The sequence below is a fragment of the Triturus cristatus genome, chromosome 2_1 (assembly GCF_964204655.1).
Source record: "Triturus cristatus chromosome 2_1, aTriCri1.1, whole genome shotgun sequence".
NCBI classification, from domain to species: domain Eukaryota; kingdom Metazoa; phylum Chordata; class Amphibia; order Caudata; family Salamandridae; genus Triturus; species Triturus cristatus.
The window spans coordinates 120950159-120978066 of NC_140581.1; the positions used below are offsets into that span (position 1 = coordinate 120950159).

The 27908-nt window shown below is 49.8% G+C and overlaps 1 protein-coding gene across 4 annotated transcripts in view; it reads left to right on the plus strand.

The window, feature by feature from the left end:
* The window catches only part of LOC146863860 (uncharacterized), a 661357-nt gene that overhangs the window by 499604 nt on the left and 133845 nt on the right, over window positions 1-27908 (plus strand). For all 4 annotated transcript variants that reach the window (XR_014969566.1, XM_085628573.1, XM_085628574.1 and 1 more), the window contains one exon: window positions 17934-18126. Coding sequence is in view for 3 of the 4 variants with exons in the window: in XM_085628573.1 (XP_085484699.1) it covers window positions 17934-18126 (193 nt within the window). In the remaining variant the exon portion in view is untranslated. The remainder of the gene's footprint in view (window positions 1-17933; window positions 18127-27908) is intronic.

Sequence of the window (27908 nt, forward strand, 5' to 3'; positions counted from 1 at the left end):
GCCTCGTCTGGGTGTTGATCGCAGCCTCAGTCGCCCCCGCTTGACCGGAGGGAGATACAGGAAATCCTGCTGGTACGCGTTGTTGTCCGTCCAGCTGTGGCAGGAGACCGGGCCTGCAACGCACCGCCGGCGCGTGAGATGAGAAAGTGTCCCTGTTCGGGCGCCATTCATGTGGTAAATAATTTAATTACCGGGACTTAATTTGATACAGAAACATAATAAAATAGCTCAGTAAATAAGAGGCAGAATCCGTGGTATTAGAGGTTCGGAATGGGCTTTATTCCAGTGGTCGATTATAATCGGTTGCTCCAGGTTCCATCACCACGAAGGTTCAGGAAGTGAAGTACATACATTATTGACAATCAATTACTTTTATACAATAGGCATTACAGTGAAGCAAATACAAGAGGCGTAACAATTGATAGTGGTGATAATATATTCGTACGTAGCAAAAATAGGCGTAACTGGGAGTGATTTAAAGAACGTCATCAGATGTGATGTCATAAGAGGGTGGTTACATGAAAGAATTTCGCAATGTCAGCAGAAATACTTGGCAGATATGCGCGCGCAGCAGCATGACGTGTAATTGACGTGCAACTAGGGGGTGAAGGGTGTGAGAAGTTGGCCTGATGTATGATGTCACTAGTTATAGTGTACACCTTATATCAGTCCAAATACCCTTATGGTGATTGGTTGTAAAGTCAACCTTATAGACCAGCTATCCTAGTGGTAGCATGGACAAGAGCAGTCTTAGGCTAAACTCTGAATGGCATGTGAAGCCAGCTGTGATACCATATATAATCCCTTGAATACCAAATGAAAGGACACCACAACAGATATATATATAAAATAAAGTGTATTTATTCTAAGCAAACCCTCAGCACTCTTTATGAGTTTAGAGGTAAGTACAACACAGTCTTATTAATGCATACAGTAAGTCACACAGGTAAGTAATACAGTTAGGCCCTAGGGGCCACGCAAACCATATACTAAGTAAGTGGTATAAGAACCACTGTCACGGAAATAGAATAGGCCTAGGCCTAGGGAATCGCTGGGACTACACTACACTAGCGTTAGTTAGGAAGTGGGAGGCCCACGGGATTCGTGTGCAGAGTGGAAACACTCACGCGTAATGCGTAAAAGTCAATAGCAATGTTACAGTTTAGAAATAGATAGATTTAGGACACTTCCGGAGTAGCTAGGAAGTTGAGACTTGAAAACTAGACACTAGGATAGTCACTATCCTGATGAGCACCGGAGTACCCAAGTTACCTAGCCCACAGGCTGCGGGTGCATAGGGGTGAAGATGCATCGTTTTCGTCGTCGACTCCTATGGATGCCTGAAGAAAGATGCTGACAGGCAGTCAGGGGAGAGTGTCCGGTGGATCCCAAGCCTGGGATCAAGAAGAGAAGAAACCTGCAAGCAGAAGGGACAGAGTCAAGGTCACTAGCCAGTGACCACGTGGAACCAGGAAGGAACCAGGCGATGTCGTGAAGAGTTGCAGGTGAAGGTGAAGCTTGTCGCTGCAGCCAGGAGGACCAGGAAGCGTCGAGGACGACCAGGACCAGGAGGCGAGCTGTCCCACGAAGGCTCTTGCTGTCGGCGGCGTCGAAGTTGGACTAGGACTCACCAAGCCTTGGCAAGCGGAACCCACGAAGAACAAGGGACTTGCTTCTGGTGCAGACCAGGAAGGTCTGGGGTGCTTCTTCTTTGCAGAGAAGCGGGAGCCAGTCTGGAGGAGCCAAACCAGCGCAGAAGATTTCAGGGAGCGTCGTCACAGAGGCCACTAGCCAGCGGGCAAGCAACCGGACAGACGCGGCAAGCAGGAAAATGCTGAAGGGCCCCACGCAGGACTCGTGGAGTGTGGGGGGCTGGTCTTCGGTGCAGATGGTGCTTTGGGCTTCTCAATCCCCGGTGCACAACTTCGAGGGTACCTCAGAAGCTGCGCTGTAAGTTACTAGCCACTTTTCCCAGGTAGCCGGTCCCACGTCGCTCGTCGCCTCCACGGATCTCAGCTCTGCTGCAGATGTGGATGAGGGTCGGAGAAGTCTGGAAATCAAGGCTCTGGTCGGGCTCTGCAGTCGGTTCCTCGTCGAACGTTTCACAAAGCAAAGGGTAGTCACTTGATGGTGCCTGTTTGCACAGGGTAGCCACTCCTTGGCTACAAGGGAGATTCTTCAGTCTTCTTCTTTCGTCGAATGTCGAAGGTCCAGAGTTTCTGTTCAGTTTGGCAGGTTCAGGATAATCTAAAGTCTTGAGGCCCAACTCCCACTCTTATACTAATCTGGGGGGCTGGGATACCTGCTAGGTCACGCCTTATGGGTGGGACCTGGGAGGGGGTGGTTACACCCACTTCCCTTTGTCCAGTTTCGCGCCAGAGCTGGGGCTGGAGTGCCCCAGCGCCGGTTTGAACTGGACTATGCAAGGAACACCTTGTGTGCCCCAGGCATGTCTCATTCCTTTCAGCCCACCCTGCCCCAATACACTAAAGGCTGTCTGGGGAGGTGCTAGCACCTCCCCAAGCAGGAAACCTATTGTCCAGGCTTCCCTGGCTGGGATCACTCCCAGCAGCAGGAGGTCAGACTTGTGTCTGTGGCAGCAGCATCCATTTTGTGATGCTGAGGCTTTGGTTAGAGTTAAACAGCAAAGTAGGATTTTAACATGTCTCTCCCTCTAGAAGGGAGGAATAATATCCTCATCACCAGAAATGGTATGGGGGTATTATTCCAAAGTGTTAGACACCTTACACGACATGTTTTGATAAAGCCAAACCATAGTTACCATAACCGTTTAAGATTATAAGGCACTTTAAGAGTATATGGTAGGCTATATCATAGAACAGCTATAAGGACATGGTTCCGAAAGCTGCAGACAGGCTCAGCTCATGCTAGAGCACCATCTCACATGTTACCAAGCACTCTGCCTCCAGGATTGTTAAGGCCTGCCATAGGAGTGACTGATAGGTACACATGTGTCTATATATAAGGGCAGATATAGGCATACTATATCTAAGCAAGGGGTGATTACACGACCGTGCCCCAGCTGAGTGATCAGCCAGTTGTGTCTGATTGGAAGGCCAGACCAGGGGTGGCATAATACATGCTGCAGCCCCTGGGAGGCCTAGGGTACACCTATGCCCTGGGTACCTAGGGTACACTATACAGGGTCCAATAAGGTGATCCTTACCAATTGGGTATGTACCTAGGGTACATGGAGTCCATTTTACAGAGAGAGCAGACAGCCTGAGACCCTGAATGGCAGGATCTCAGGCCAACTAAGTCGAAAAACCAGCTAGACACTAGGCAAAAAGTTGGGGGTAACCATAGTCAGATATCCACCTTCCTACACAACCCCCCCCCAAACGAAAGGAGATAAGGCTGGCCTTGACAAGGTAAGCCTCTATTGCCTGAGTGGCCATATAAGGAAGAACCAGCACTGGCATGGTTACCCCCTGTCTCATGGTCCACTAAGCAATCCCTCATCCTAAAGATATCATAGGGTCTCCACCATAGGGAATCTCTACCTTTGGTGTGTCTTTGCAAAGTAAAAGGCTGGTGTTGAGATGGAGTACTGAAGTGAGTGTCCCCAAAGTGAGGCCTCAGCTTCCTCCAATCATCCTCCACCATGGATGCCTTTCTTTCTTTAACTGAGTTGCACTGTGCTCTCAGGGTCAGCCTCTGGCTACCTAAAGCTGGAGGCTGGGTCCCTTTTGTGGGCTTACTGGGGGGACAGGTCAGGTTTGGGGCCTTAAGGTCCCATGTTTGCCTGTGCCCAACAGAATCCCTCTGGGGGAGGTCCCTAACTACCTGTAAAGGGGATCCCTCAGGAATGTTTTTACCCATCACCTGGCTAGGGCTACTAGCCAGGCAATCCTCATTCTTTTGATGGGGGGGTTCTTGTGGACAGGGGCCCTCTTGGGGTCCACTGGCCTCCCTGACCTCTGCAGCCCTGGGCTGACTGAGGCAGGGTAGAGAGAGGCAGGCTACCTGCACCAGACTGGGTCCCACCTTGGAAGGGGCCACTGACATCAGAGGCTCTGCCAGGCCAGGCCTGGCTACCTCTGGGGCAGTTCCTTCACAAGGGGTGAGGTCAGATCCCTGAGGAGGCTGACCTTTTCCTAATGTCTGGGGAGAGGGAGACTTTTCTTCCTCCCCACTACTCTCTGTTTGTGTGGAGTGATCCATAGTTTCAGGCTTCACTACACCTATATCAGTCTGAGTGTGGGCTGAGACCATTACAGCCTTGCCAACCTTTTCAGGAAGGCACTCAGTTTGTGTTTGAGCTGTGACTGTCACAGCTCTGCCAATTTCTACAGGGAAGTCTGTCTGTGCCTGGACTGTGGCTACCACTGCCCTTCCAACCTTTTCAGGGAGGAAATCTGCTTGGACAGGGGTTGTGACTGGCACAACCCCACTACCCTTTTGGGAAAGGCCTACCATTTTGGAATGGGTGTCTTGTTCAACTCCAGCCCAAGCTGAGAGTTCTAAGTCATTCCCCAGTAAGCAGTCCACAGGCAAGGTTGGAGACACTGCCACCCTTTTAGGGCCAGTGACACCTCCCCAGCTGAGACATACCTCTGCCATGGGATGACTGTTCTGTTTGCCATCAATGTTAGTTACCTGGTATGAGAAACCAGGCAAAAGCTGCTCAGAGGGAACTAGCCTATGGGCCACCATAGTGATGCTAGCTCCAGTGTCTCTGTAGGCCTCAGCTTTTCTACCATTGATGTAGGGCTCCTGTCTGTACCTACCCAAAGTGTTGGGACAGGCAGTGAAGTTGGCAAACCCCATGCCACCATCACAGACAAGAGTAGCTGCTGTAGGGGAATTGGCTAAGCCAGGATCCCCCTGTGTTCCCCAAGAAAACCCAACCAAATTTTTGGGGGCACTCCCACCACCTGGGGGATTACTGCTGACAGCAATAGGTGGTGTGACAGGAGTAGTTGGAGGAACAGTTTTGTTTTTAGCCTGTGGGCAACTGCTGTCAGTTTTCCAATGCCCAGGTGTTTTACACACATGGCAGTAAGGCTTTTTAACTGTGGTAGAGGAGGGAGTTTGGGACCCACCACCCTGTGTGGAGGTTTGGGGCCCTGAGGAAGATTTCTCTTTTGTTTTATCCCCACCCTTCTCTTGAGGCTTGGTGGTATCTTTCTTTTGGTCACCACCCTGATTTTTAGGCCTAATCCTGGTCCTGACCCATTTATCTGCCCTCTTTCCCAATTCTTGGGGAGAGGTCAAATCTGAGTCTACCAGGTGTTGATGGAGAAGCTGGTTCTGACAATTACTAAGGATCTGCTCCCTCATAATCAAGTTGTACAATCCTGTATAGTCCTGCACCTTGCTGCCATTTAACCAACCTTCCAAAGCCTTAGTGGCACAATCCACAAAATCAGACCAGTCCTGTGTCTGTGTCTTCTGGGTGTCTCTGAACAACAACCTATATTGCTCAGTGGTTAAGCCAAACCCATCTATCAGAGCACTCTTCAGGACTTTGTAATTGTTTGCATCCTCATCACTGACTGTGAGGAGCTTGTCTCTACCTTTGTCAGAAAAGGAGAGCCACAAGATAGCTGCCCACTGACTTTGGGGTACCTGCTGTACTTTGCAGGCCCTCTCCAAAGCAGTCATCCATTTGTGGATGTCATCCCCATTCTGATATGGGGGGACTATCTTGCTTAGGTTTCTATGGTCATAAGACCTATCCCTATCTCTAGGAATGTTGCTGCCACCAGTGGGTTCTGACCCACACAATTTTTGCTCTCTAGCCAGAGCAAGCTTCTCTTTGGCAAGGGCAATTTCTTCCCTCTGAATCCTCAGATTAGCTTCCCTCATTCTGGCTTTATGCTCCTTTCTCTCAGGTGAAGTCATTCCCCTGTGAGAGGAAGCATTAGAGATGCTAGAAACATGGGAGTGGATGGATTCCCTTGAAGGGGATCTGTCCCTCCTGCTTCTCTGTGAAAGCCTACTTGGGGGTCTGTATGGGGGGACCCCATGCAAACTCCCATGTAAACTTAAGTTAGCCTGGCTAAGTCTTCCTACTTGGCCCTGGCTGTCTACCTCTTCCTCTGAAGTCCCATCTGACTAATCTGTGGTGGGTAGACCCCCATCTACAGCTATGGCACCATCCCTGGTAGCTCTTTCAGCATCATAGGCCTCCAGAAGCTCCACTAGCTGTCTAAGGGTAGGGTTTGCACCCTGTTTTATTCCTCTGGAGGTACACAATTGTCTCATCTCCTGGAATGTTAAGGTATCATACCTAGAGGGGGTCTTCTGCAGACCTGCCCCTCCTGAGAGAGCATCTACTTGATCTTCTCCCAGAGGCATGATCTAGTGAGGGTGTGGTGTGTGCACCTACCTACACTAGTTGTTTCTACTAAACCTCTCTAGTAGTTGTAGTCAGGGTGTGTTACTCCCTTCAACCTACAACCACTAAGTCCAGTAGGACTTAAGTATTATAAACTATGTTATATGTACCTAGACAATATCTGTGTGATCTTTCAATTTAGTATCTCAAGATTATAATGGTATTACAACAGCAAGCTCAGATCCCAACCGCTGCTCACCAATGTGAGAAGTTGGCCTGATGTATGATGTCACTAGTTATAGTGTACACCTTATATCAGTCCAAATACCCTTATGGTGATTGGTTGTAAAGTCAACCTTATAGACCAGCTATCCTAGTGGTAGCATGGACAAGAGCAGTCTTAGGCTAAACTCTGAATGGCATGTGAAGCCAGCTGTGATACCATATATAATCCCTTGAATACCAAATGAAAGGACACCACAACAGATATATATATAAAATAAAGTGTATTTATTCTAAGCAAACCCTCAGCACTCTTTATGAGTTTAGAGGTAAGTACAACACAGTCTTATTAATGCATACAGTAAGTCACACAGGTAAGTAATACAGTTAGGCCCTAGGGGCCACGCAAACCATATACTAAGTAAGTGGTATAAGAACCACTGTCACGGAAATAGAATAGGCCTAGGCCTAGGGAATCGCTGGGGCTACACTACACTAGCGTTAGTTAGGAAGTGGGAGGCCCACGGGATTCGTGTGCAGAGTGGAAACACTCACGCGTAATGCGTAAAAGTCAATAGCAATGTTACAGTTTAGAAATAGATAGATTTAGGACACTTCCGGAGTAGCTAGGAAGTTGAGACTTGAAAACTAGACACTAGGATAGTCACTATCCTGATGAGCACCGGAGTACCCAAGTTACCTAGCCCACAGGCTGCGGGTGCATAGGGGTGAAGATGCGTCGTTTTCGTCGTCGACTCCTATGGATGCCTGAAGAAAGATGCTGACAGGCAGTCAGGGGAGAGTGTCCGGTGGATCCCAAGCCTGGGATCAAGAAGAGAAGAAACCTGCAAGCAGAAGGGACAGAGTCAAGGTCACTAGCCAGTGACCACGTGGAACCAGGAAGGAACCAGGCGATGTCGTGAAGAGTTGCAGGTGAAGGTGAAGCTTGTCGCTGCAGCCAGGAGGACCAGGAAGCGTCGAGGACGACCAGGACCAGGAGGCGAGCTGTCCCACGAAGGCTCTTGCTGTCGGCGGCGTCGAAGTTGGACTAGGACTCACCAAGCCTTGGCAAGCGGAACCCACGAAGAACAAGGGACTTGCTTCTGGTGCAGACCAGGAAGGTCTGGGGTGCTTCTTCTTTGCAGAGAAGCGGGAGCCAGTCTGGAGGAGCCAAACCAGCGCAGAAGATTTCAGGGAGCGTCGTCACAGAGGCCACTAGCCAGCGGGCAAGCAACCGGACAGACGCGGCAAGCAGGAAAATGCTGAAGGGCCCCACGCAGGACTCGTGGAGTGTGGGGGGCTGGTCTTCGGTGCAGATGGTGCTTGGGGCTTCTCAATCCCCGGTGCACAACTTCGAGGGTACCTCAGAAGCTGCGCTGTAAGTTACTAGCCACTTTTCCCAGGTAGCCGGTCCCACGTCGCTCGTCGCCTCCACGGATCTCAGCTCTGCTGCAGATGTGGATGAGGGTCGGAGAAGTCTGGAAATCAAGGCTCTGGTCGGGCTCTGCAGTCGGTTCCTCGTCGAACGTTTCACAAAGCAAAGGGTAGTCACTTGATGGTGCCTGTTTGCACAGGGTAGCCACTCCTTGGCTACAAGGGAGATTCTTCAGTCTTCTTCTTTCGTCGAATGTCGAAGGTCCAGAGTTTCTGTTCAGTTTGGCAGGTTCAGGATAATCTAAAGTCTTGAGGCCCAACTCCCACTCTTATACTAATCTGGGGGGCTGGGATACCTGCTAGGTCACGCCTTATGGGTGGGACCTGGGAGGGGGTGGTTACACCCACTTCCCTTTGTCCAGTTTCGCGCCAGAGCTGGGGCTGGAGTGCCCCAGCGCCGGTTTGAACTGGACTATGCAAGGAACACCTTGTGTGCCCCAGGCATGTCTCATTCCTTTCAGCCCACCCTGCCCCAATACACTAAAGGCTGTCTGGGGAGGTGCTAGCACCTCCCCAAGCAGGAAACCTATTGTCCAGGCTTCCCTGGCTGGGATCACTCCCAGCAGCAGGAGGTCAGACTTGTGTCTGTGGCAGCAGCATCCATTTTGTGATGCTGAGGCTTTGGTTAGAGTTAAACAGCAAAGTAGGATTTTAACATGTCTCTCCCTCTAGAAGGGAGGAATAATATCCTCATCACCAGAAATGGTATGGGGGTATTATTCCAAAGTGTTAGACACCTTACACGACATGTTTTGATAAAGCCAAACCATAGTTACCATAACCGTTTAAGATTATAAGGCACTTTAAGAGTATATGGTAGGCTATATCATAGAACAGCTATAAGGACATGGTTCCGAAAGCTGCAGACAGGCTCAGCTCATGCTAGAGCACCATCTCACATGTTACCAAGCACTCTGCCTCCAGGATTGTTAAGGCCTGCCATAGGAGTGACTGATAGGTACACATGTGTCTATATATAAGGGCAGATATAGGCATACTATATCTAAGCAAGGGGTGATTACACGACCGTGCCCCAGCTGAGTGATCAGCCAGTTGTGTCTGATTGGAAGGCCAGACCAGGGGTGGCATAATACATGCTGCAGCCCCTGGGAGGCCTAGGGTACACCTATGCCCTGGGTACCTAGGGTACACTATACAGGGTCCAATAAGGTGATCCTTACCAATTGGGTATGTACCTAGGGTACATGGAGTCCATTTTACAGAGAGAGCAGACAGCCTGAGACCCTGAATGGCAGGATCTCAGGCCAACTAAGTCGAAAAACCAGCTAGACACTAGGCAAAAAGTTGGGGGTAACCATAGTCAGATATCCACCTTCCTACAAAGGGGACTTGACATTTAGCTCTACATGTGGCGACAGAAGTCTGGAGGGTCAAGTCAACCTAATCCCAAATCATATCTAACATCCTATGTTTAAAGAACTATGTTATCCAAAAGAGAGGTCTCTTCGAGTAGAATCTTATTCTATACTGACTATACTGACTGTTAGTGCGTGTACAAGCGTCTAAATGTCTATACTAGATGCGAGGGCGGAATCTTCCATAATAACAGGGCTATGAATTACTTGCATGAAGACGGAGAAGCCGGGCCTTTGCTCGGTAGCTGGAAGAATGTTTACTTAAACTACTAGACAGGAATGCATCAGGCAGGGAACGGAGCAGATAACTTCGAAGGTGAAATACAGTTTTTGGCAGACAGCAGGCTGATGTCAGGCTTCGTGAGCTGCGCAGAGAATGAGACAAAGTTCATGGTCACAGATGCAGGCTCAGACTGGAGCTTCAGAGGCAGAAAGCAAGAAAAGTTTGATGACAGAATCAGGGCCTACTTGCCTGGACTGTAAAATGGCATAAGTGAACCATATAAAGCCGGTGGCCTTTCATACTTAGGAATGGAATATCCGGCTTATTCATGGCGGATCTGACAGAGGACATGTTAACGGTGGACGCACATGTATTTGCGTCTTCATAACTGGAACTGGAGGGAACATACATGTACTTGTAACATGCACATAGAACCGTTGGGGTCCAAGATAGGGGACATAACTGACCAGAAAAATCCATATTTCCACACACGAACACAGGAAGGTGATGCGCCAAATTCTCGTGCCCAACGGCAGCCAGCCACTACAGGCTGCCTGATTATACAGCGCGAGAGCGACCCGGAGGTGTTGGAGCGCTTTAAATGAGCGCCGTATTCAAATCACGCATTCCGACACTGGGGGCTTAGTCCGCTATCTCCCGCTCAAATGTCCCCGATCCTAATTACCGTTTAAATGACACATCGGGGCACTAAAATAGTCCAAACTCGCATAATTGCTTGCTTCTTGATGGGCCCGGAGAGATTAAGTGATTTGCCCAGAAACCCGGGATGTCCAGCGGATTGAGGACTTGAGCCACGGCCCTTGTAAACGTTTGCTCTCTATGCCTATATTCTTTATCGAGCGGCAACGCGACCCTTAGATATTGGAGTGCGCAGTACCGTCATTACATCCATAATTAGGCACGTGATTTGACCCGAATCACAGAATGCGGAGGCGGGCCCAAGGCCTCGAACACACCAAGCAGATTGAGATCGAGGACCATAGCCTCGGTCCTTGTATCCGTTTTGCTCCTTATGCCTCTATTCTTCATTTGCGGGAACTCGGGCCGAAGTTATTGGAGCGCGTAGCAACGTAACGTATTTCACATACATCTTTAGGCACAGGGGGTTAAGTGATTTGCCCCAAAACCCAGAATGCGGACGCGGCCCCGATACTCTTAACACCGACCAGATTGCGATTGAGGACCTGCGCGCACCTCGATAACAAGGAGCCACGTCCTTGCCTTACTTCCGAAGAGCAGCTAGTACAATTAACAGGGCTCCAGGCATGCTGCCGCCTGGGGTGTATGTCATATGCACCTGGGCTGCCTTTGTTACCTGGCACCTGACCCAGTTGTAGGGTGAGCAGACGACAGATCGGCTCACTGCAGTGTAAGGGCCCTGTAGTAGCGACGACCAGTGCAAAGAGTGAGTCTACAGCCGGTGGGTGCACCACACAAAAAGTGCTTTGAAGGGGCCAGGATAATTCACACCAGGGGGGGGGGGCAGTGCTACCTGCGGAACCACGCACGGTCCTCGCTAGCTGCGGTGAAGGAGCCGGAGCGCCCGCTGTCGTCCGCACTCCTGGACCACCCACAACAGGCCCATGCGGGCCGTAACACTATCCTACGGGCGGAGGCCTTGCATCCGGCCCCCCTACAGGAGGAAACATTGTGGGGGGAGCCTGCATACAGACCGCACCACCCATCAGACCAAGGTCTGGCTACGGGCACCATCGGAGGTGAACCCCGTGTGACGGAGCACTAGTGCGCCGCTGTCCCCACCTCCCTCCAGTATAATTATTTCATGTGTCCCGCACAGCGGCTCCGACGGGCAGGGGCCCTGCACCCGGCCCCACGCTGGCGGGAGCAATTACAGACCCCAGCAAGCAGTGGTAGGAACCTATACCCGCACAGAGGCGCCAAACCCCCGTAGCCCTGCAGGTGGAGGCGTGGGCCATTACCGTGGAGGATGCCCGCGCAGGCAAAGCCGCCGAGACTGCTCCGGCAAGAAGCCATCAACAGGGAGGAGGGGCGCCCACGCCACACAGGCGGGCCACCCTGAAGACAAGTCATCCCGGGGGAGGCATGCGCAGCGTGCTTGCTGCCCCCCCCCACCCCAGGCATCGGGCTCGCTACGCATCTGCCAACCCGTGGGCCCTAGTCGGGCCGAGTTCTGGGACGCCCCGAGCCAAGGGGAATACTGGTACCGTCGTCCTGCCTCAACCTCTAGGCCCTCTCCCCGGTCAGCACCGTGCTGGCTTCGACCATAACTACACTGATGTTATCCGCTCTTAGCCGGCGCCACCGACGGACCGCTGCACCCGCCTATCACGCCACCCATGCCCCCATCTTGCGCCCCCTCCGCCCGTGGCCAACCGAGCCACAGGGTCCCGTCGACCTGGTTCTGCCCAGGGACGGGGCCGGGGCGGAGTGGGTGCCGCAAGACTCACCGTCGATCCTTCAACCCGCGACGAGACGACTGATGCGGCATGGGTCCGGGCACACAACGACGAGACGGGCCTAGGCGAGGTGGGCGACAAAAGAGGTCGCCAGTGAGGGTGGGGGAAGGCTAAATAGCCTTCCCCTCACACCTGGGCCAGGAAGTGACACGCATTGCGCGTCACTTCCGGCCCTGCCAACGGAGGGGGTGCTCCAGTCTGTGTCCCCGCCCCCCCCCCCCTTAGGGAGGGGGTGGGGAGGGGTGACCGGGGCCCCGGGGCCACTAAGGCGCCGACCGCCGAGTGGCCCCCTGCGGGGGCCGCGGTCAGCGGCAAATATCATCGTCATTGCTCCGAAGGATTGACTGAATATCTAGGTTCTAGTGCTTAAAGGTGGCAGATGTCCTTGGAACTTTGAGGCGTGGTTTTATAAAGTGCTTTGCGCTGGAGCACGCGAACAACCGAGGCTGGCGCAAGTAATTGGCAGAGGAAGCCATAGTGACAGCTTTTTCTCCACTCGAGTCGGAACTCACGGGGAGGAACGGATGCCCTCACACCGCGCATGATCCCCCTGCTCCCACCCCCGACTGGATATTGCAGAGCCGTTTATGTTTGAGTGAGTCACACCTCTCATGGCGCCCTCACACAGCGCGAGATCTCCCAGGGCCCATGCCATTCTGCTCCCACCCCCGACTGGATACCGCAGAGCCCCTGCATTCCTCGCCTGGAGTGAAGGTCAATGTCCAGGCTGGAACCTTTTCCCAACCAGTCCAGGCGACACCCAACTTCCTCTCAACAGGGCACCAGGCCCCCAGCCCTGCAGCAACAGTTTGCCTCACAATCCATTCCCGGACACCGAAGCATGCAACCAGGTCATCCAGTGGGGAGGGAAGGGACACCGAAACAGTATGGCATTGGCAACAGCCGGCTACACTCTTCCTCCCAGGTGCGGGGGTCACACAGTCGGCCCTGCTGTTAGGGGCAAGGGCACCAGAGCAGTCCACACAGGCCAGCTCACCTCAGTCCTCTGGGCCCAGGCAGATGCAGCAAAGCCCTCAAGGTAGTACTTTTAGAGTCGCTCTCCCTCAGTGACAGCACTCCAAGGGGTCATCGCCTCAGGCTCCTCCTGCTCGTGTTGACACATGCGGTATGAGGTTTGTGAAATGTGTTATTTGCGTCTCCATCTCCGTGTCAGCGATACGTTCTGTGCTCTGCAAGTTTTGTGAAGCATTATACAGGAGCTCGCTGGCTGTGACACCCCCTCCATCCCCAACCCTGGGGGGCGTGGGGTGCATATTCACCACCCGTGGTTCTGTTCTCACGCAGCACTGCCCCTTTCCAACCTCTGGAACCGGAATTTTCACCCACAGCCTCCTACAAACCCGCCCCCAGCCCTCCTCACACTTCATTAATAATCTTCACCTCATTAGGACGCTTTACGTTTACCCTCCCGCCGTCCTAATGCATTTTAACCCTCGTTTTGCTGCTGCAGGTTCAGGACACGGTATGAGTGTTTATATCCGCTTGTCCTGTCAGTTTTACAGTACAGTAATTAATGTGCCTTTGATGTGCTTTGCTGCTGAAAGAAGTTGGGGCACCGCCCACAGCATAAAGGCTGTGTTTTTTCCTCTGACTCTTTCAATAAATCCCTTTGTAATTCTCAAGGCAGCCTTGGGCATTAATCCTCACTGTCTCGTGCCAATCACTGCTTGCAGTCAGCTATAAATTGTTACATTGAGATAACAACCTTCCTGTGTGTTTCTCCATGTGTTTGAATTTGTCACGGTATGAGTTTTGTTTCCTTGAAGTGCCTAGCTGTGTGCCTTTGCAAGTTTGTGGCTTTGTGCGTCAGTGTGTCTCTCTTTGGGGGCCTGCTTTTGTGCGAATGTGTTTCTGTGGGTAGATTTGTAAGTGTCTTTGTAGATTAGTCTGTGTGCATGTGTCTGCCTGTGTATGCCTATGTGTGTTTGTAGGCGCACCAAACTGTAAACTTGCTATGACCTGTTTCCACTTTGTAATCTGTAGACAATATCTCAAATGGCACATGTGGTTACGGTGTTAATTTAGACACATTCGTTTATTAAATTATATGAGTAGAGTGATAGAGTTAAAGACATGTTCCCATATTTAAGTAAAGCCCCCCCGCCCTCTTTGCTAACCCTGAGACTCCATGTAATGTTACACATGTTCTGCTGTGTCTAGCTGTGGCAGTTTTATTACCAGAATGGCATGGTTTTCTAATATCGGAAAAATGAAAGAGGGAAAGCAGTGAATATATACAAGGGGTGTAACAAATAGCACAGGAGACACAATCTGATCATTACTTTTGTTCTATCCATTTTATTAGTTTATCAAACCCTGGCAGAACTTGAAAGATGACCAATAGTTCAAGAAGTTGTGGAGTATATTTGTAGGACACCGTTACATCTTACTTGAAGATGCAATAGGTCTCGCTTTTGCAAGAGTTTAAGCTATTGGCATTGTAAATGATAATGCCTTTTATTTATGTTTAAAAACCAACACATAAAAAAGGCATTGTCATTTACAATGCCAAGAGCTCAAACTGTTCCAAATGCGAGACCTATTGCATTGCAAATGCTTGTTGTTTTTTTGTGTGTGAATGTGATGAAGTGGTGTAATATAAAAATACCTCTGGGATTCTAACTGATGATTACTTTATTCCCAGTGGCCCAGGGTATGTTTAAAAGCAATGAGTGGATAACGTTTTAAGACAAGTGATTTTGTCTTAGTTATCTCTGGTCGACATGTTTCAGCCCTTTGCTAGATTTAATAGGGCTTTCTTCAGCACCTCTCTCACAAAAGTTAAAAGGTGACACTGAAAAAAGTGAGTGGTAAAAAATATAAACCACATGTATATGCATATCAAGCACACATGCTAAGGTGTGCTGTATATGCTTCGTGGACTGACCGTAATTAGGGTCCACCTTTGTGCATGTACCTGTAATAGAAAGCAAAACAATACAACACAGTACAACACATAAAAAATAAGATATGCAACCTGGAATACATTTTATGCCACATCCTTGGTCATTTTATTATTCCGTTGTGGTGGTTGCTTAAGCACTCGGTGTCAGATAAACGTGTAGCGCCATTCATACACATGACATGCATTAAAATATGGTAAGTGAAGTAACATGCATGTGACAAGACTAATCAAGGCGCTAAGTTTAGGTTTTATCAAAAAAAGTGCTTAACTGCGTGAAGAGTGAGGCGCAGCAAGACATGTGGACTATCTATATACTGCGTGATAGTCACCTTTAGCGGCGGTCAAAAAACCACGTGGAGCCGGTCGAGACGCGCCATGCAAACTTAACTGTTATCATTGTTATTAGGTGATAATCTGAACAATCGGTGAATTAAATTGCCCCCATTAAAGACAACTGTGATATTTACGTTATTTACGAAAATTCAATACTGATCTGGTCCCGAGAGGGGTGAACCCCTATTATCACACAGGAGTAAATGTAAAGAAAAGGAAATCATTAGACCCGAACTCTGTTATTGACCGTATACTGGAACAGAGTAGAAAGAAGAGGGGATAGCGCATTTCTACTCGAAAGATCTTACTTCATCAAGGTGCTTGCCCGCAGCATGACCTACTCCGGTCTCCTCGGGAACAGGATGTTCCCGTGATGGTGACCGGAGCTCCTATTTGTGTTGTCTTTGCCGCGGGAAAGGATTCCCGACGTCGGCGTAGGAAGACTAGACTGCCTTTCACACTCGCATTGGGCAGCCAACGGTGACGTGAGGGCGTCTTGCGGGTGTGTACGCAATGGCTATCAGTTGTTGTTTGAGCACAAGGAAACTACACAGATATTAGTGTGCTTCAACCGTAACAGCTTAAAAATCAAAACAATACGGCTTTCAAAGAAAACGGGCATGTAGTGATGTCATGAATGTTTGTTTATAAAAAAGGTCGTATTCGATAAGGGAAGTGCATAATGTCAGGTTCGTCTTCTAAGATGGACAGATGTTGACCCTACTAAAATTGTAGGCGACAACTATATATACATGTGTTAGTTATGCACTAACTGCAACATTTCTAATTAATAATATAGATGCAAAGTTTGAATGACTACTACAGACAGTCATCTGTTCAGACTATTCCACAGTGTATGGTCGTTTAGACCATGGAGGTGGGTGGACAAGCAATATATCCATCGCTGTTCCTTTTCCAGAAGTTGTTAATGTACATTGTTGGTGTTGGGTTCCAGCTGTTCAATGACAAACCATTCTATGTTGTTTGTTGTGTGACCTTTTTCTATAAAGTGGTTTGTCATGCGTGTTGTGTTACGTTTGCACCGAATGTTGCTTCTGTGTTCACAAACACGTGTTTTGACGCTGTGGCTGGTCATGCCTATATACCTTAAGCCACAAGGGCATATGATGAGGTATATGGCATGGGTAGTATTGCAATGTGTGTGTTTACGTATCTCCCAATCCTTTCCTGGTTCCAGATTTAGGGATTTAGTGGTCTTCATGACAAGTGACATACACTGCAATCACCGCATGGGTAGTGCCCGGTCACTCTCGGGAGTTCCCATGCGTTGTGTATGGTGTTGATTTGTTTCGTATGCTGTTGTGGTCTGGTAGACACCAGATTATCCTTCAGACTTCTCCCCTTACGGTACGAAAACATGGGTTTTTCCCACTGTTGGTTACCAGTAATCAGTATCTTCCAGTGTTTCTGAATAATGTGTGACACTTGGTTGGACACTGGGTTGTACGTGGTTACACAGGTGAGTGGTATAGTTGGTTCCGTTGGTGGTTTTTGACAATAGGGTCTCACCCCTCCCGGGACCAAATCAGTATTGAATTTTCATAAATAACGTAAATATCACAGTTGTCTTTAATGCGGGCAATTTAATTTATCAGTTGTTCAGATTATCACCTAAAAACAGTGATAACAGTTAAGTTTGCATGGCGCGTCTCAACCGGCTCCTCGCGATTTTTCAACTGCCGTTAAAGGTGACTATCACGCAGTATACAGATAGTCCACGTGTCTTGCTGCGCCTCACTCTTCACGCAGTTTGGCACTTTTTTGGATAAAACCTCAACTTAGCGCCTTGATTAGTCTTCACATGCATGTTACTTCACTTACCATATTTGAATGCATGTCATGTGTATGAATGGCGCTACACTTTTATCTGACACTGAGTGCTTTAGCAACCACCACAACGGTATAATAAATTGACCAAGGATGTGGCATAAAATGTATTCCAGGTTGCATATCTTATGTGTTGTACTGTGTTGTATTGTCTCTCTTTCTATTACAGATACATGCACAAAGGTGGACCCTAATTACGGTCAGTCCACGAAGCATATACAGCACACCTTAGCGTATGTGCTTGAAATGCATATACACGTATTTTAAACTTTTTACCACTCACTTTTTTCACTTTCACCTTTTAACTTTTGTGAGAGAGGTCCTGAAGAAAGCCTTATTAAATCTAGCTAAGGGCTGAAACATGTCGACCAGAGATAACTAAGACACAATCACTAGTCTTAAAACATTATCCACTCATTGCTTTAAAACATACCCTGGGCCACTGCGAATAAAGTAATCATCAGTTAGAAACCCAGAGGTATTTTTATATTACACCACTTCATCACATTCACACACAAAAACCAGCTCCACTGTAACAGGTGTCGCAGCACAGCTGAGTAGCTCTGAGCTACTCAACTGGGAACCCGATGATGAAGCATGACACCAACTAGTTTGGTGTGTGAGGGTTTTTTTAAGAAACCTTGTGGTGCCAGGCACTTCAGTGTTGGATAACCATTTAGATTGTTCCGTCCACATTGTTTTTCTAGACCAACCCTCTAAGGTCATCAGTTGTCTAAATACTTCTCTCACTTTGAACCTAAAGCCATATCAAAATATGCTGATTTGTACTATCCCTTACTTGTTCCAGACAGAGACGCCTTGGTGGGGATGCTGAACGACTTAGAGAAACTTCGTTCTCAAATCTTTTCAGCGAGTTGCACTAAAGGTTACTGCAGCGCCTCCTCTGGACGTACTTATGTACTAAAAGGGGTGGACCCCCGGGTGGATCCAGCACCAGACACTGAGAGGCGACTGAAGCTATTGATGAACAAGATTGGCAGGTACTACAAAGAAATCTAAAGGGCCTGCCATATTGTAACATATATTTCAAGCGCATGATATCAGAATAACAGCATTGCATGTATGAGACTGTATAGGCATAGGCCAAAATTCGATGCTTTGTGTTTAGCTCCTTGGCTGTGGGATGCATGCCCTAAAATCAGTAGCAGCTGCTCTCACCGCAAAGTGCCGGAGAGGGGGTTGTGAGGCGAGGAGGGACAGAAGACAAAAATAAATTAAAATAAAGACCTTACCTTCTCCTTGCAGATCGACGCTCTTCTGTTTTTTTGCTGAGGTTCCCAGACTCCCCTGTGGCCAATCATGCATGAGAGAACCACTGGGGTTGGCCTAAGCAGCCTTGCTTTCCACTTCAAAGGGGACTGGGAGCCTATGCCTGCTATCTTCTCCACCAGGCAATGCAGGTTGGGTTGGGGAGATGTCAGTGCACATGACTGTTTGGCCGTCCTGAGACAGCTGGCCAAACTGTCATGCGCACTGAGTGCCGGTTCACCACTCCTCCTATGATAGCCCCACCCACAAGACGTGGCAGGGAAGGAAAAATGAAACAATAATAAGTACGTTTTATTATTGTTTAATTCTTTAAAACTTGAGGCCGCTGGCGGGGGGGGGGGGGGGGGGAGGGGGCTTTGGTGGTGACGCTCCCCTGCTTCAGCAGAGGAGCCGCCACTGCCTAAAATATATAAATATATCACAGGATGGTAAATGTAACAGAAATGTTGTATAAATAGCTAGAACATTCCATAGACTATGTTAACAAACATTGGAAATGGCAATTGGTCTTGCATTTGGGATCTATTGGCTTTGCCAGTGCTTTTTGTCGGGTTGTGCAGCATCTGCCAAAAGAGAAAAAAGCATAATGACAGTCTCTACTGACGATCAAGTCCTTTTCGTAGGCGCTAGCATGCTTGATAACCTGTATAAAAAACCTGCATCACTGTGCAAGCACGTGCCTAAAAAATGACTCGGTTGCCTATTTTATTTAAGTTGCCGATCCTAGATGGATCTGTAAATAAATATCCAATATAAAGGGGGACCCCTGGAGAACGGATGGGTAGGCAGGAGGTGCAGGGGAAAATTGAAACACACTAGCAGCGAAATAAAACCAACTGCCTACAAAGTACGGATATAAATAAGCCCAAAGCTTGGGTCAGGATTAAATGAGCAGACACACACTGAGGCTGACAATGAGACAATTATACAAAGGAAAGATGAGGTACAAGGTATCAATTTATTTTAATACAGAAAATAAAGATAATAATCAATAGAATACAGTTATTTCATCAGTTAAAAATATATATAGGTCCCACACTAAATCAAACATTCATACTAGCATTCATTCCCACAACATACTCAAAGGTTTCAACAGACAAATGATCAAAATAAATCAATTCATAAATAACTTGGAACAAATGGGTTTCTGGGAATGATAGTTCCAAGGGGTAACAGTTCCAATGCTCATGTGCTCCCAATCGTGGGGGGAGGCAGGGTATCCATATAGACACGAGACAAAAAGAGCCAACGCACGTTTCGGTGTTGGGCCCACAAGGGGCTACACCTTCGTCAGGTCAGAGGTTGATATAATCGTGAGGGACACAAAAAAGCACCTAAAACACAATAAAAGTATAAAAAAGAAAAACGTTTAGATAACACATACATTTTATATATACTTTGATAGTTCACTCGTCGTGGTCTGACAATTCAAACAGTAATTGTATTAACGAGCTAGAGATCCAAAGAATTATCACGGGTGTTATACAGCACTTCACCTCCCCTTCTACCTTCTTGGCCTCCCACCTATGTTAAGGCCATCCCTGGTGCACTTCGCTTTATTAAACTCTTTGTCTTATTTTTTGTTTTTTATCATTCTCATGTTATCGGACCACACCTTGACTGACATTGATCTAAGATAAATCATAATTCTTTGGATCTCTAGCTCGTTAATACAATTACTGTTTGAATTGTCAGACCACGACGAGTGAACTGTCAAAGTATATATAAAATGTATGTGTTATCTAAACGTTTTTCTTTTTTATACTTTTATTGTGTTTTAGGTGCTTTTTTGTGTCCCTAACGATTATATCAACCTCTGCCCTGACGAAGGTGTAGCCCCTTGTGGGCCCAACACCGAAACGTGCGTTGGCTCTTTTTGTCTCGTGTCTATATGGATACCCTGCCTCCCCCCACGATTGGGAGCACATGAGCATTGGAACTGTTACCCCTTGGAACTATCATTCCCAGAAACTCATTTGTTCCAAGTTATTTATGAATTGATTTATTTTTATCATTTATCTGTTGAAACCTTTGAGTATGTTGTGGGAATGAATGCTAGTATGAATGTTTGATTTAGTGTGGGACCTATATATATTTTTAACTTATGAAATAACTGTATTCTATTGATTATTACCTTTATTTTCTGTATTAAAATAAATTGATACCTTGTACCTCATCTTTCCTTTATATAATTGTCTCATTGTCAGCCTCAGTGTGTGTCTGCTCATTTAATCCTGACCCAAGCTTTGGGCTTATTTATATCCGTACTTTGTAGGCAGTTGGTTTTATTTTGCTGCTAGTGTGGATCTGTAAATAAAAACAAAATAAAATTCCAGGTAGGCCGAAACCAATTTTTAGAAGGTTGAGCGGCCGTTGGCTATTGTTGCCATGCTTTCCTAAAATGAATAAAAGATTACAGGGGCACAACAGACCACGGGGTGTAACATAGGTGCGTGTGGGTGGCGTAGGAGAAGGAAGTTACAGGTAGTGGGCAAGGAGCGATGATCAACTAAAAATACAACAAGGGCAATAGCAGAGGGAACCCTTCTGTATCCACTGTTTGTGTGGCTGGCCCTGCAGACCCAAAGCAAGGCGAGGTTGCCATATTTGAAGACTGAAGAGCGGTGTGCTGCAGTGAAAAAACTCTGGGAGGTGGAAATGACTCTGCCGGTCTCCCATTTAAGGATTCCCGCTCATGATCAACGGCAGCACGAGCGACGAGGAAGGGTGCGGGAGGAAAGAAAACACTGAGAACGGGTAGCGCTCGCGCGAAGATCATATATATCCATAAAACAAAAGAGGGCAGCAGCGAGCAAGCGACAATCGGCGAAGTACCATTAAATGCCAAATAAAGAGAGTTCACAGTAAAAGGATATTTCAGCCTGATAGTAAGGGCACATGTAACAGGGGCTGTCCGCACAAAAGTGAAAACATGCCCAAATGCAGGACAAAGAATTGCGTTTCAAGAACAAACAAAAACAATTTTGAAAGGCACACGAAAGTGGTAGGTGTGGCCTTAGTCCCTGGAGGGATTACAGCATGCCTCACAGAGCTTGACCTCTAGGCTCGACCTAAAAATGACTATTGCCATGGAGTGTCCCCTGGCCTTCTTCCTCAGGGGCCGACACCTTCTTGTGGACCCCTCATCAGCGTTGGGGACCTGCACATCATTGAAGGCCCTTGACCTCCCTCATTAGTCTGCACCTCCTTGAGGGCCCTCACACGTCTCTTGGAAAATTCCTAATTTCTTCACCATGGCTTGTCTGATCTGCTGTGTGCAAACTCTTATGTTAAAACGTCTTCCAATAATTAAACTAATGTTTGGGGCGGAGCTTGCCTGATCCCAAAATGGCCGTGTAGTTAGCAAGCTCCGTCTAGCCATCTAACTATCGGGAATTTATCCTGCATCTGGGCTGACGTCTCTGCCCTAAACTACGAAGGCTCTGCCCCTGGGACGGGACACCTTCATTTTGAGCCGTCCGTGAGCCCCCGAAACTGAACACAAGTGCTGATACTGGGCACCGGCTCGTATGCCTGGCGCCGTGCTGTGGAGGAAGTACTGGCTGTGTGGACAATGCGCCCGAAGGCTCCAAGCGGAGGTTGCTTCCATATAGAGCACCCACTGCACGTTCTGCGGAAGAGTCCAAACTCTGTCCGGGACCGGTAAGGAGTGCTGCCTACCTGACGGCACGAGCGCGCTGATTGCCTGGCTGACCGGGTGTGCGTCGCTGGGCGAAAAAAGACCTGGAGGGCGCTGCAGAGCTGAGGCCTGTGGCGATCGTTATTCTGCAGCGACTACAGCTGGGCGTGGTGCGGCGGCTGTTGCACAGAGCGCAGATCACTCGACGGTGCTCTGCGCCTGGACCCGGAGGACCACTGAAGAGTTGTCTGGTAGGGCAGAAATATGTGCTTGACGGCTGGCGATAGTGCGGCTGCACCCCCCCTGATTAGCTGAAAGCATTGGCACAGCCAGGAGGAGCCGCGTTTGGCCTTAGGCAGCCATTTTTGAGGCCCGGTGCGGCGCACTGGGAGATGCCGACCTCGAGCTGACATAAGCATGAAGATTGTACCGCTGACCCTGGCACAGACTAGGGGTTCGCTTAAAGGTGCTGAGGCAGGACAGTGGGTGCCAGCACACACACAGAGTTAGCCTTACCCCAGTGCATAACTGGAGCAGTACTGCGGCTCGGTCCGTGAACTTGCTACCTCTCAGACGCCACTATTGCTCCCCCCTGTGAAAAAGCCATTGAGAACGAATCAATCAAATTTGGAGCTTCGTAGAATCTACCCGTCCAGTGTGGCGAAAGGTTCACAGTGTGTTGCTGAGCAAGTCTGAGATCGAACGTGCCCTTCCCCCTAAAGACACAGTCCTGCATGGCGCTGCCTTGGCTCTGAATACATTGAAGCCGCGACCTGTGGTTAATGTGGGTGCAAGCTAGCTGATAGCTAGAGTGAGCGGAGCTAGAGACCCACGAGGTTTTCTGAGAATTTCGCCTGGCATAGCCCTGTGCGGTGAATATGGGGAAGGTGGACAAAACAGAGCCTAGGCTCCAATTCGAGCAGAGGAAATCCAGACTTAGGGAGCAAACACCGGGAGAGGGCCCCATTATCCACACTGATATGCCGGATCCAGCGAAGAAAGACATTCGTAATATGTTTGCTGCAGTGCAAAAGAGCTTATCCACTATTGACAGTAAGATTGACTCGTTGGCGTACCACATGGATCGAATGACTGAACGTATGGATAAGCAGGTGGAACGGCTCGATATGACGGAGCGCAGAGTTACCGAGGTGGAGGAAGCGCAGACAGAGATGGGTTCTGAGCACAAGCAGATGTGAAAGCTACTGCAGACTCTGCAACACAAGGCAGAGGACATTGAAGCCTGGTGTCGAAGAAGCAATATTCGTATTACAGGCCTTCCGGAAACCGCCAACGTTGGGAACATGAAACTGTTCGTGGAGAAGCTGCTGGAGATACTGCTGGGACGCGAAACGTTCTCCTCCATGTTTGTGGTGGAAAGAGCTCATCGCACATTGGGCCTGAAACCACCGCCAGGAGCTGCCCCGAGGCCCATCATTGCTAAACTGCTGAATTATAGAGATAGAGATGTGGCACTGAAGGCGACTCGGGAGAAGCAAACTCTGCATTATGAAGACTTTTTAATTGCGCTGTATCTCAACTTTACAGTGCGTGTACAATCAATCAATTATAGCATTTGTAAAGCGCACTACTTACCCGTGAGAGTCTCAAGGCTTGGGGGGGAATGCTGCTACTGCTCAAATAGCCAGGCCTTGAGGAGTTTTCTGAAGGTCAGCAGGTCTTGGGTCTGCCGTAGGTGGATGGGGAGGGTGTTCCAGGTCTTGGCGGCGAGGTGGGAGAACGATCTGCCGCCGGAGGTTGCTCTTCGGATGTGGGGGACCGTGGTGAGGGCGAGGTCGGCGGAGCGAAGCTGGCGAGTGGGGATGTAGAAGCTGAGTCGTCTGTTGAGGTACGCTGGTCCGGTGTTGTGGCTTGTGTGCGTGGGTGAGGAGCTTGAAGGTTATCCTCATGTTGACGGGGAGCCAGTGCAGGTCTCTCAGGTGGGGTGTGATGTGGCTGCGGCGAGGGATGTCGAGGATCAGGCGTGCAGAGGTGTTCTGATTGCGTTGAAGTCGTTTCAGGAGTTTGACAGAGGCTCCTGCGTAGAGGGCGTTTCCGTAGTCCAACCTGCTGCTGACGAGGGCCTGGGTGACCGTTCTTCTCGTTTCGGTGGGGATCCACTTGTAGGTCTTGTGGAGCATGCGGAGGGTGTGGAAGCAGGAGGAAGAGACGGCATTGACCTGCTTTGTCATGGAGAGGGTGGAGTCGAGGATGACCCCTAGGTTGCGTGTGTGGTCGGTGGGTGTTGGAGTTGTTCCCAGTGCGGTCGGCCACCAGGAGTCATCCCAGGCCGAGGGGGTGGATCCGAGGATGAGGACTTCCGTCTCGTCTGAGTTCAGCTTCAGTCGGCTGTTCTTCATCCACTCGGTGACTGCTTCCTTAGTGGAGGTTGGTTTTGGCGGTGTGGGGGTCCTTGGTGAGGGAGAGGATCAGCTGGGTGTCATCGGCGTAAGAGATGATGTTGAGGTCGTGCAGTCAGGCGACGTGGGCGAGCGGTGCCATGTAGATGTTGAACAGCGTTGAACTGAGGGATGAGCCCTGGGGTACGCTGCAGAAGATCTCGGTGGCCTTGGAGCGGAAGGGGGGAGGTGGACGCTCTGTGTTCTGCCAGAGAGGAAGGAGGTGGTCCAGTCCAGGGCCTTCTCTTGGATCCCGGTGTTGTGGAGGCGTGTGCGTAGTGTGCGGTGGCAGATCATGTCGAAGGTGGCTGACAGGTCCAGGAGGATGAGAGCCGCGGTTTCTCCCTTGTCTAGCAGGGCCCTGATGTCATCGGTGGCGGCGATGAGGGCAGTTTCGGTGCTGTGGTTGCTGTGGACCCCGGACTGGGACGGGTCCAGAATGCTGTTCTCCTCGAGGTAGCGGGTCAGATGACCTTCGCCGGGAACGGGAGCAGGGAGATGGGCCGGAAGTTCTTGAGGTCCTTGGGGGTCCGTCTTGGGTTTCTTGAGTAAGGCGTTGATCTGGGCGTGCTTCCAGCTCTCTGGGAAGGTTGCTGTCTCGAAGGAGCTGTTGATGGCTTTCCGGAGATAGGGTACGATGGTAGTGCTGGCTTTGTTGAAGATGTGGTGTGGGCATGGGTCTGACAGGGACCGGGAGTGGATGGTTGTGAGAAGTTGGCCTGATATGAAGTGCTCACTATTCTAGTGATCACTGTGTATCATTCCAAACGACCCTTATTGATGATTGGTTGCAAGTCAACCTTATAGACCAGCTATCCTAGTAGCGTGGATACGAGCAGTCTTAGGCTAAACTCTAGAGGGCGTGTTAAGCCAGCTGTTTACCATCACATATACCCCTTGAACACCAAGTGAAAGGACACCACACAAGTTGTTATGAAAATAAAAGGATATTTATTTATAACAAGACTACCCTGGCTCTTTATGAGTCAGGGAGCTAAGCACACTACAAAACTCTTAGGAAAATACTTCAGTTGCACAATTTACACAAATGCCCGAGGGGCACGAGAAACCATCTACACTAACAGTGAAATGCGAATGGTTAGAGTCTGGAGGTACTGATTCCGGAGTGTTCCGATCAGTGGGACTAAACGAAAAAGGAACTGGACACTTGTAGAGCGAACCTGCGATGGAGCACCGAGATGCTCGAGTTACCTAGCCCGGAGGCTGCGGCTGCGTGAAGTTCGGCAAGATGTCGGGAGTCCTCGTGTAGTCTCAGGAGCCTGAAAGAAGAAGTTGCTGGCAGGCGACCAGTGACGATGTTCAGAGCGATCCAAGCCTGGATCGGTGATGAAGGAAACCTGAAAGCAGAGGGGACTCAGTTCTCAACCGCTAGCCAGCGATCGTGTGGGTACCAGGGGGGGTACCGGCTGAAGTCACCTCGACCAGGTGAGTGGGTGACGTCGGACTCGGCTGTTCCTCGGACCAGGAGGCGCGGCGGCGACCAGGATGGAGGGCGAGCTGTCCCACGAAGGTGTCTGCTGTCGATGATGCTGGGCCCAGGAAGGGGCAGCGGATCTTGGCAGTGGCAACCCAAGCGGGGGAGTCAAGATGGCGTCGGGAGTGGACCAGGAGGGTCCGTGGTACTCCTCTGTTGAAGGGGAGCAAGAGCCAGTCTGGAGCAACCAGACCGGTGATGCAAATAATCTTGGAGCGTCGTGAAGAGGGCCACAAGCCGGTCGGCAAGTGGTCGGACAACGCTGGGAACAGCAAGAAGCGGAAGGGCCCCCACGCAGATCTCGTGGATGCTGGGGAGACAGACTTCGATGCTGGAGCTGCTCAGGGTTTAGGGCTTCTCAAACCCTAGGTGCACTCACTCGAGGGTCCCTCGGTGGGCGTGCTAGATAAGCGTCGTGCAGGTTCTGAAGATAGCCGGTCCCGCAGGTCTCGTCACACCTACGACTCTCAGCTGGGCTGATGAGGTAGGTAAAAGGTCAGAGATGGCAGGGAACTCGGGTTTCGTCGAGCTGGGCAGTCTTGATCCGTAGGAGACGTACAGCAAACCGCAAGCGCTTAGGTGGTGCCTGCTGGTGCAGGGTGGCTACTCCTTAGCCACAAGGGAGAGTCTTCAGAAATAGTCAAGAGTTCCTTTCGTGGAAAGTGGTTCGTGATTCGGAGTTATCCGATTATCTGATTATCCAATTTGGGAAGGGGACTCGCTCCTACCTTTATTCTAAGAAAAGGGGCTGGCCCGTGACTAGGTTCTACCTATGGGTGGAGCCAGGAGGGGGGTGGTTACACCCCTATCCTTTGTCCGGCTTCGCGCCAGCTCAGGGGCTGGTGTGCCCCTGAAACTGGTTTGAGCCGGGCTATGCACAGTGAGCACCGGGGTGCCACTTGCAATCACCTTCCTTTCAGCCCTGCCTACCTGGGATACACAAACCCTGTCTGGGATGGTGCTAACACCGCCCTCGACAGGAAACCCTTTGTCCAAGCTCCCCTTGCTGGAAGGTCCCCCAGCAGCAGGAGGTCAGACTTGTGTCTGGTGGCAGCATCCATTTTGTGATGCTGAGGCTTGAGTCAACTTTAACCGGGGTTCAAGGTTACTTCCATGTCGTGTCCCTCTAAAAGGGGGGAATGCTAACCCCGTCGCCAGGACTGGCGAGGGGTTCGTATTCCCATTCGTATGACACCTTACTCGACATGTGTAGGTGATGTGATGCCAAAGTTAGCAAATAACCGCAAGGATTATAATGCATTAAAAGTAGTTGGCCCGCGTCACCATGGAACGGCTATTAGGACTTGGTTCCGCAAGCCGTCGACGGGCTCAGCTCGCGCCGCGTCCCACATGATTCCCTGCACTCTGCCTTCAGGATTGATAAGGCCTGCTATAGGAGTGACTGATAGGAATCCATGTGTCCATTTTAGGGTTTAGGTGTAGGAATACTACACCTACAGCAACGGGTGATTACACCACGTGGCCCCAGCTGTCGTGCAGCCAGTTGTGTCAGATTTGGGCGGCCATTCCAGGGGTGGCATAATACAAGCTTCAGCCCCTGGTAGGCCCTGGGTACACCGATGCCCTGGATACCTGTGGTATGCTGAGACAGGGACTGACAAGGCGGCCCAGCTCCAATTAGTGGATGCACCTAATGTACATGTGTGTTAATTTCGAGAGAGAACAGCTAGGCTGTGGGTCTGATTGGCAGGCCCACAGCCGGAGAAAGTCGTAAACCAATTAAGCAAAAGCAAAAAAATCTGGGTGATCATAGGATTGCAGACCCTACTCTCCTACATGACCCCCCCCCAAACTTTGGGACAATAAGCTAACCTTGACCAGGTGAGTCTTCTTGCTCTAAGTGGAAATACCTGGAGAGCCCATCTGCATTGCCATGATCAGTGCCAGGTCTATGCTCCACTGTGAAGTCCATCCCCTGTAGGGAAATGGACCACCTAA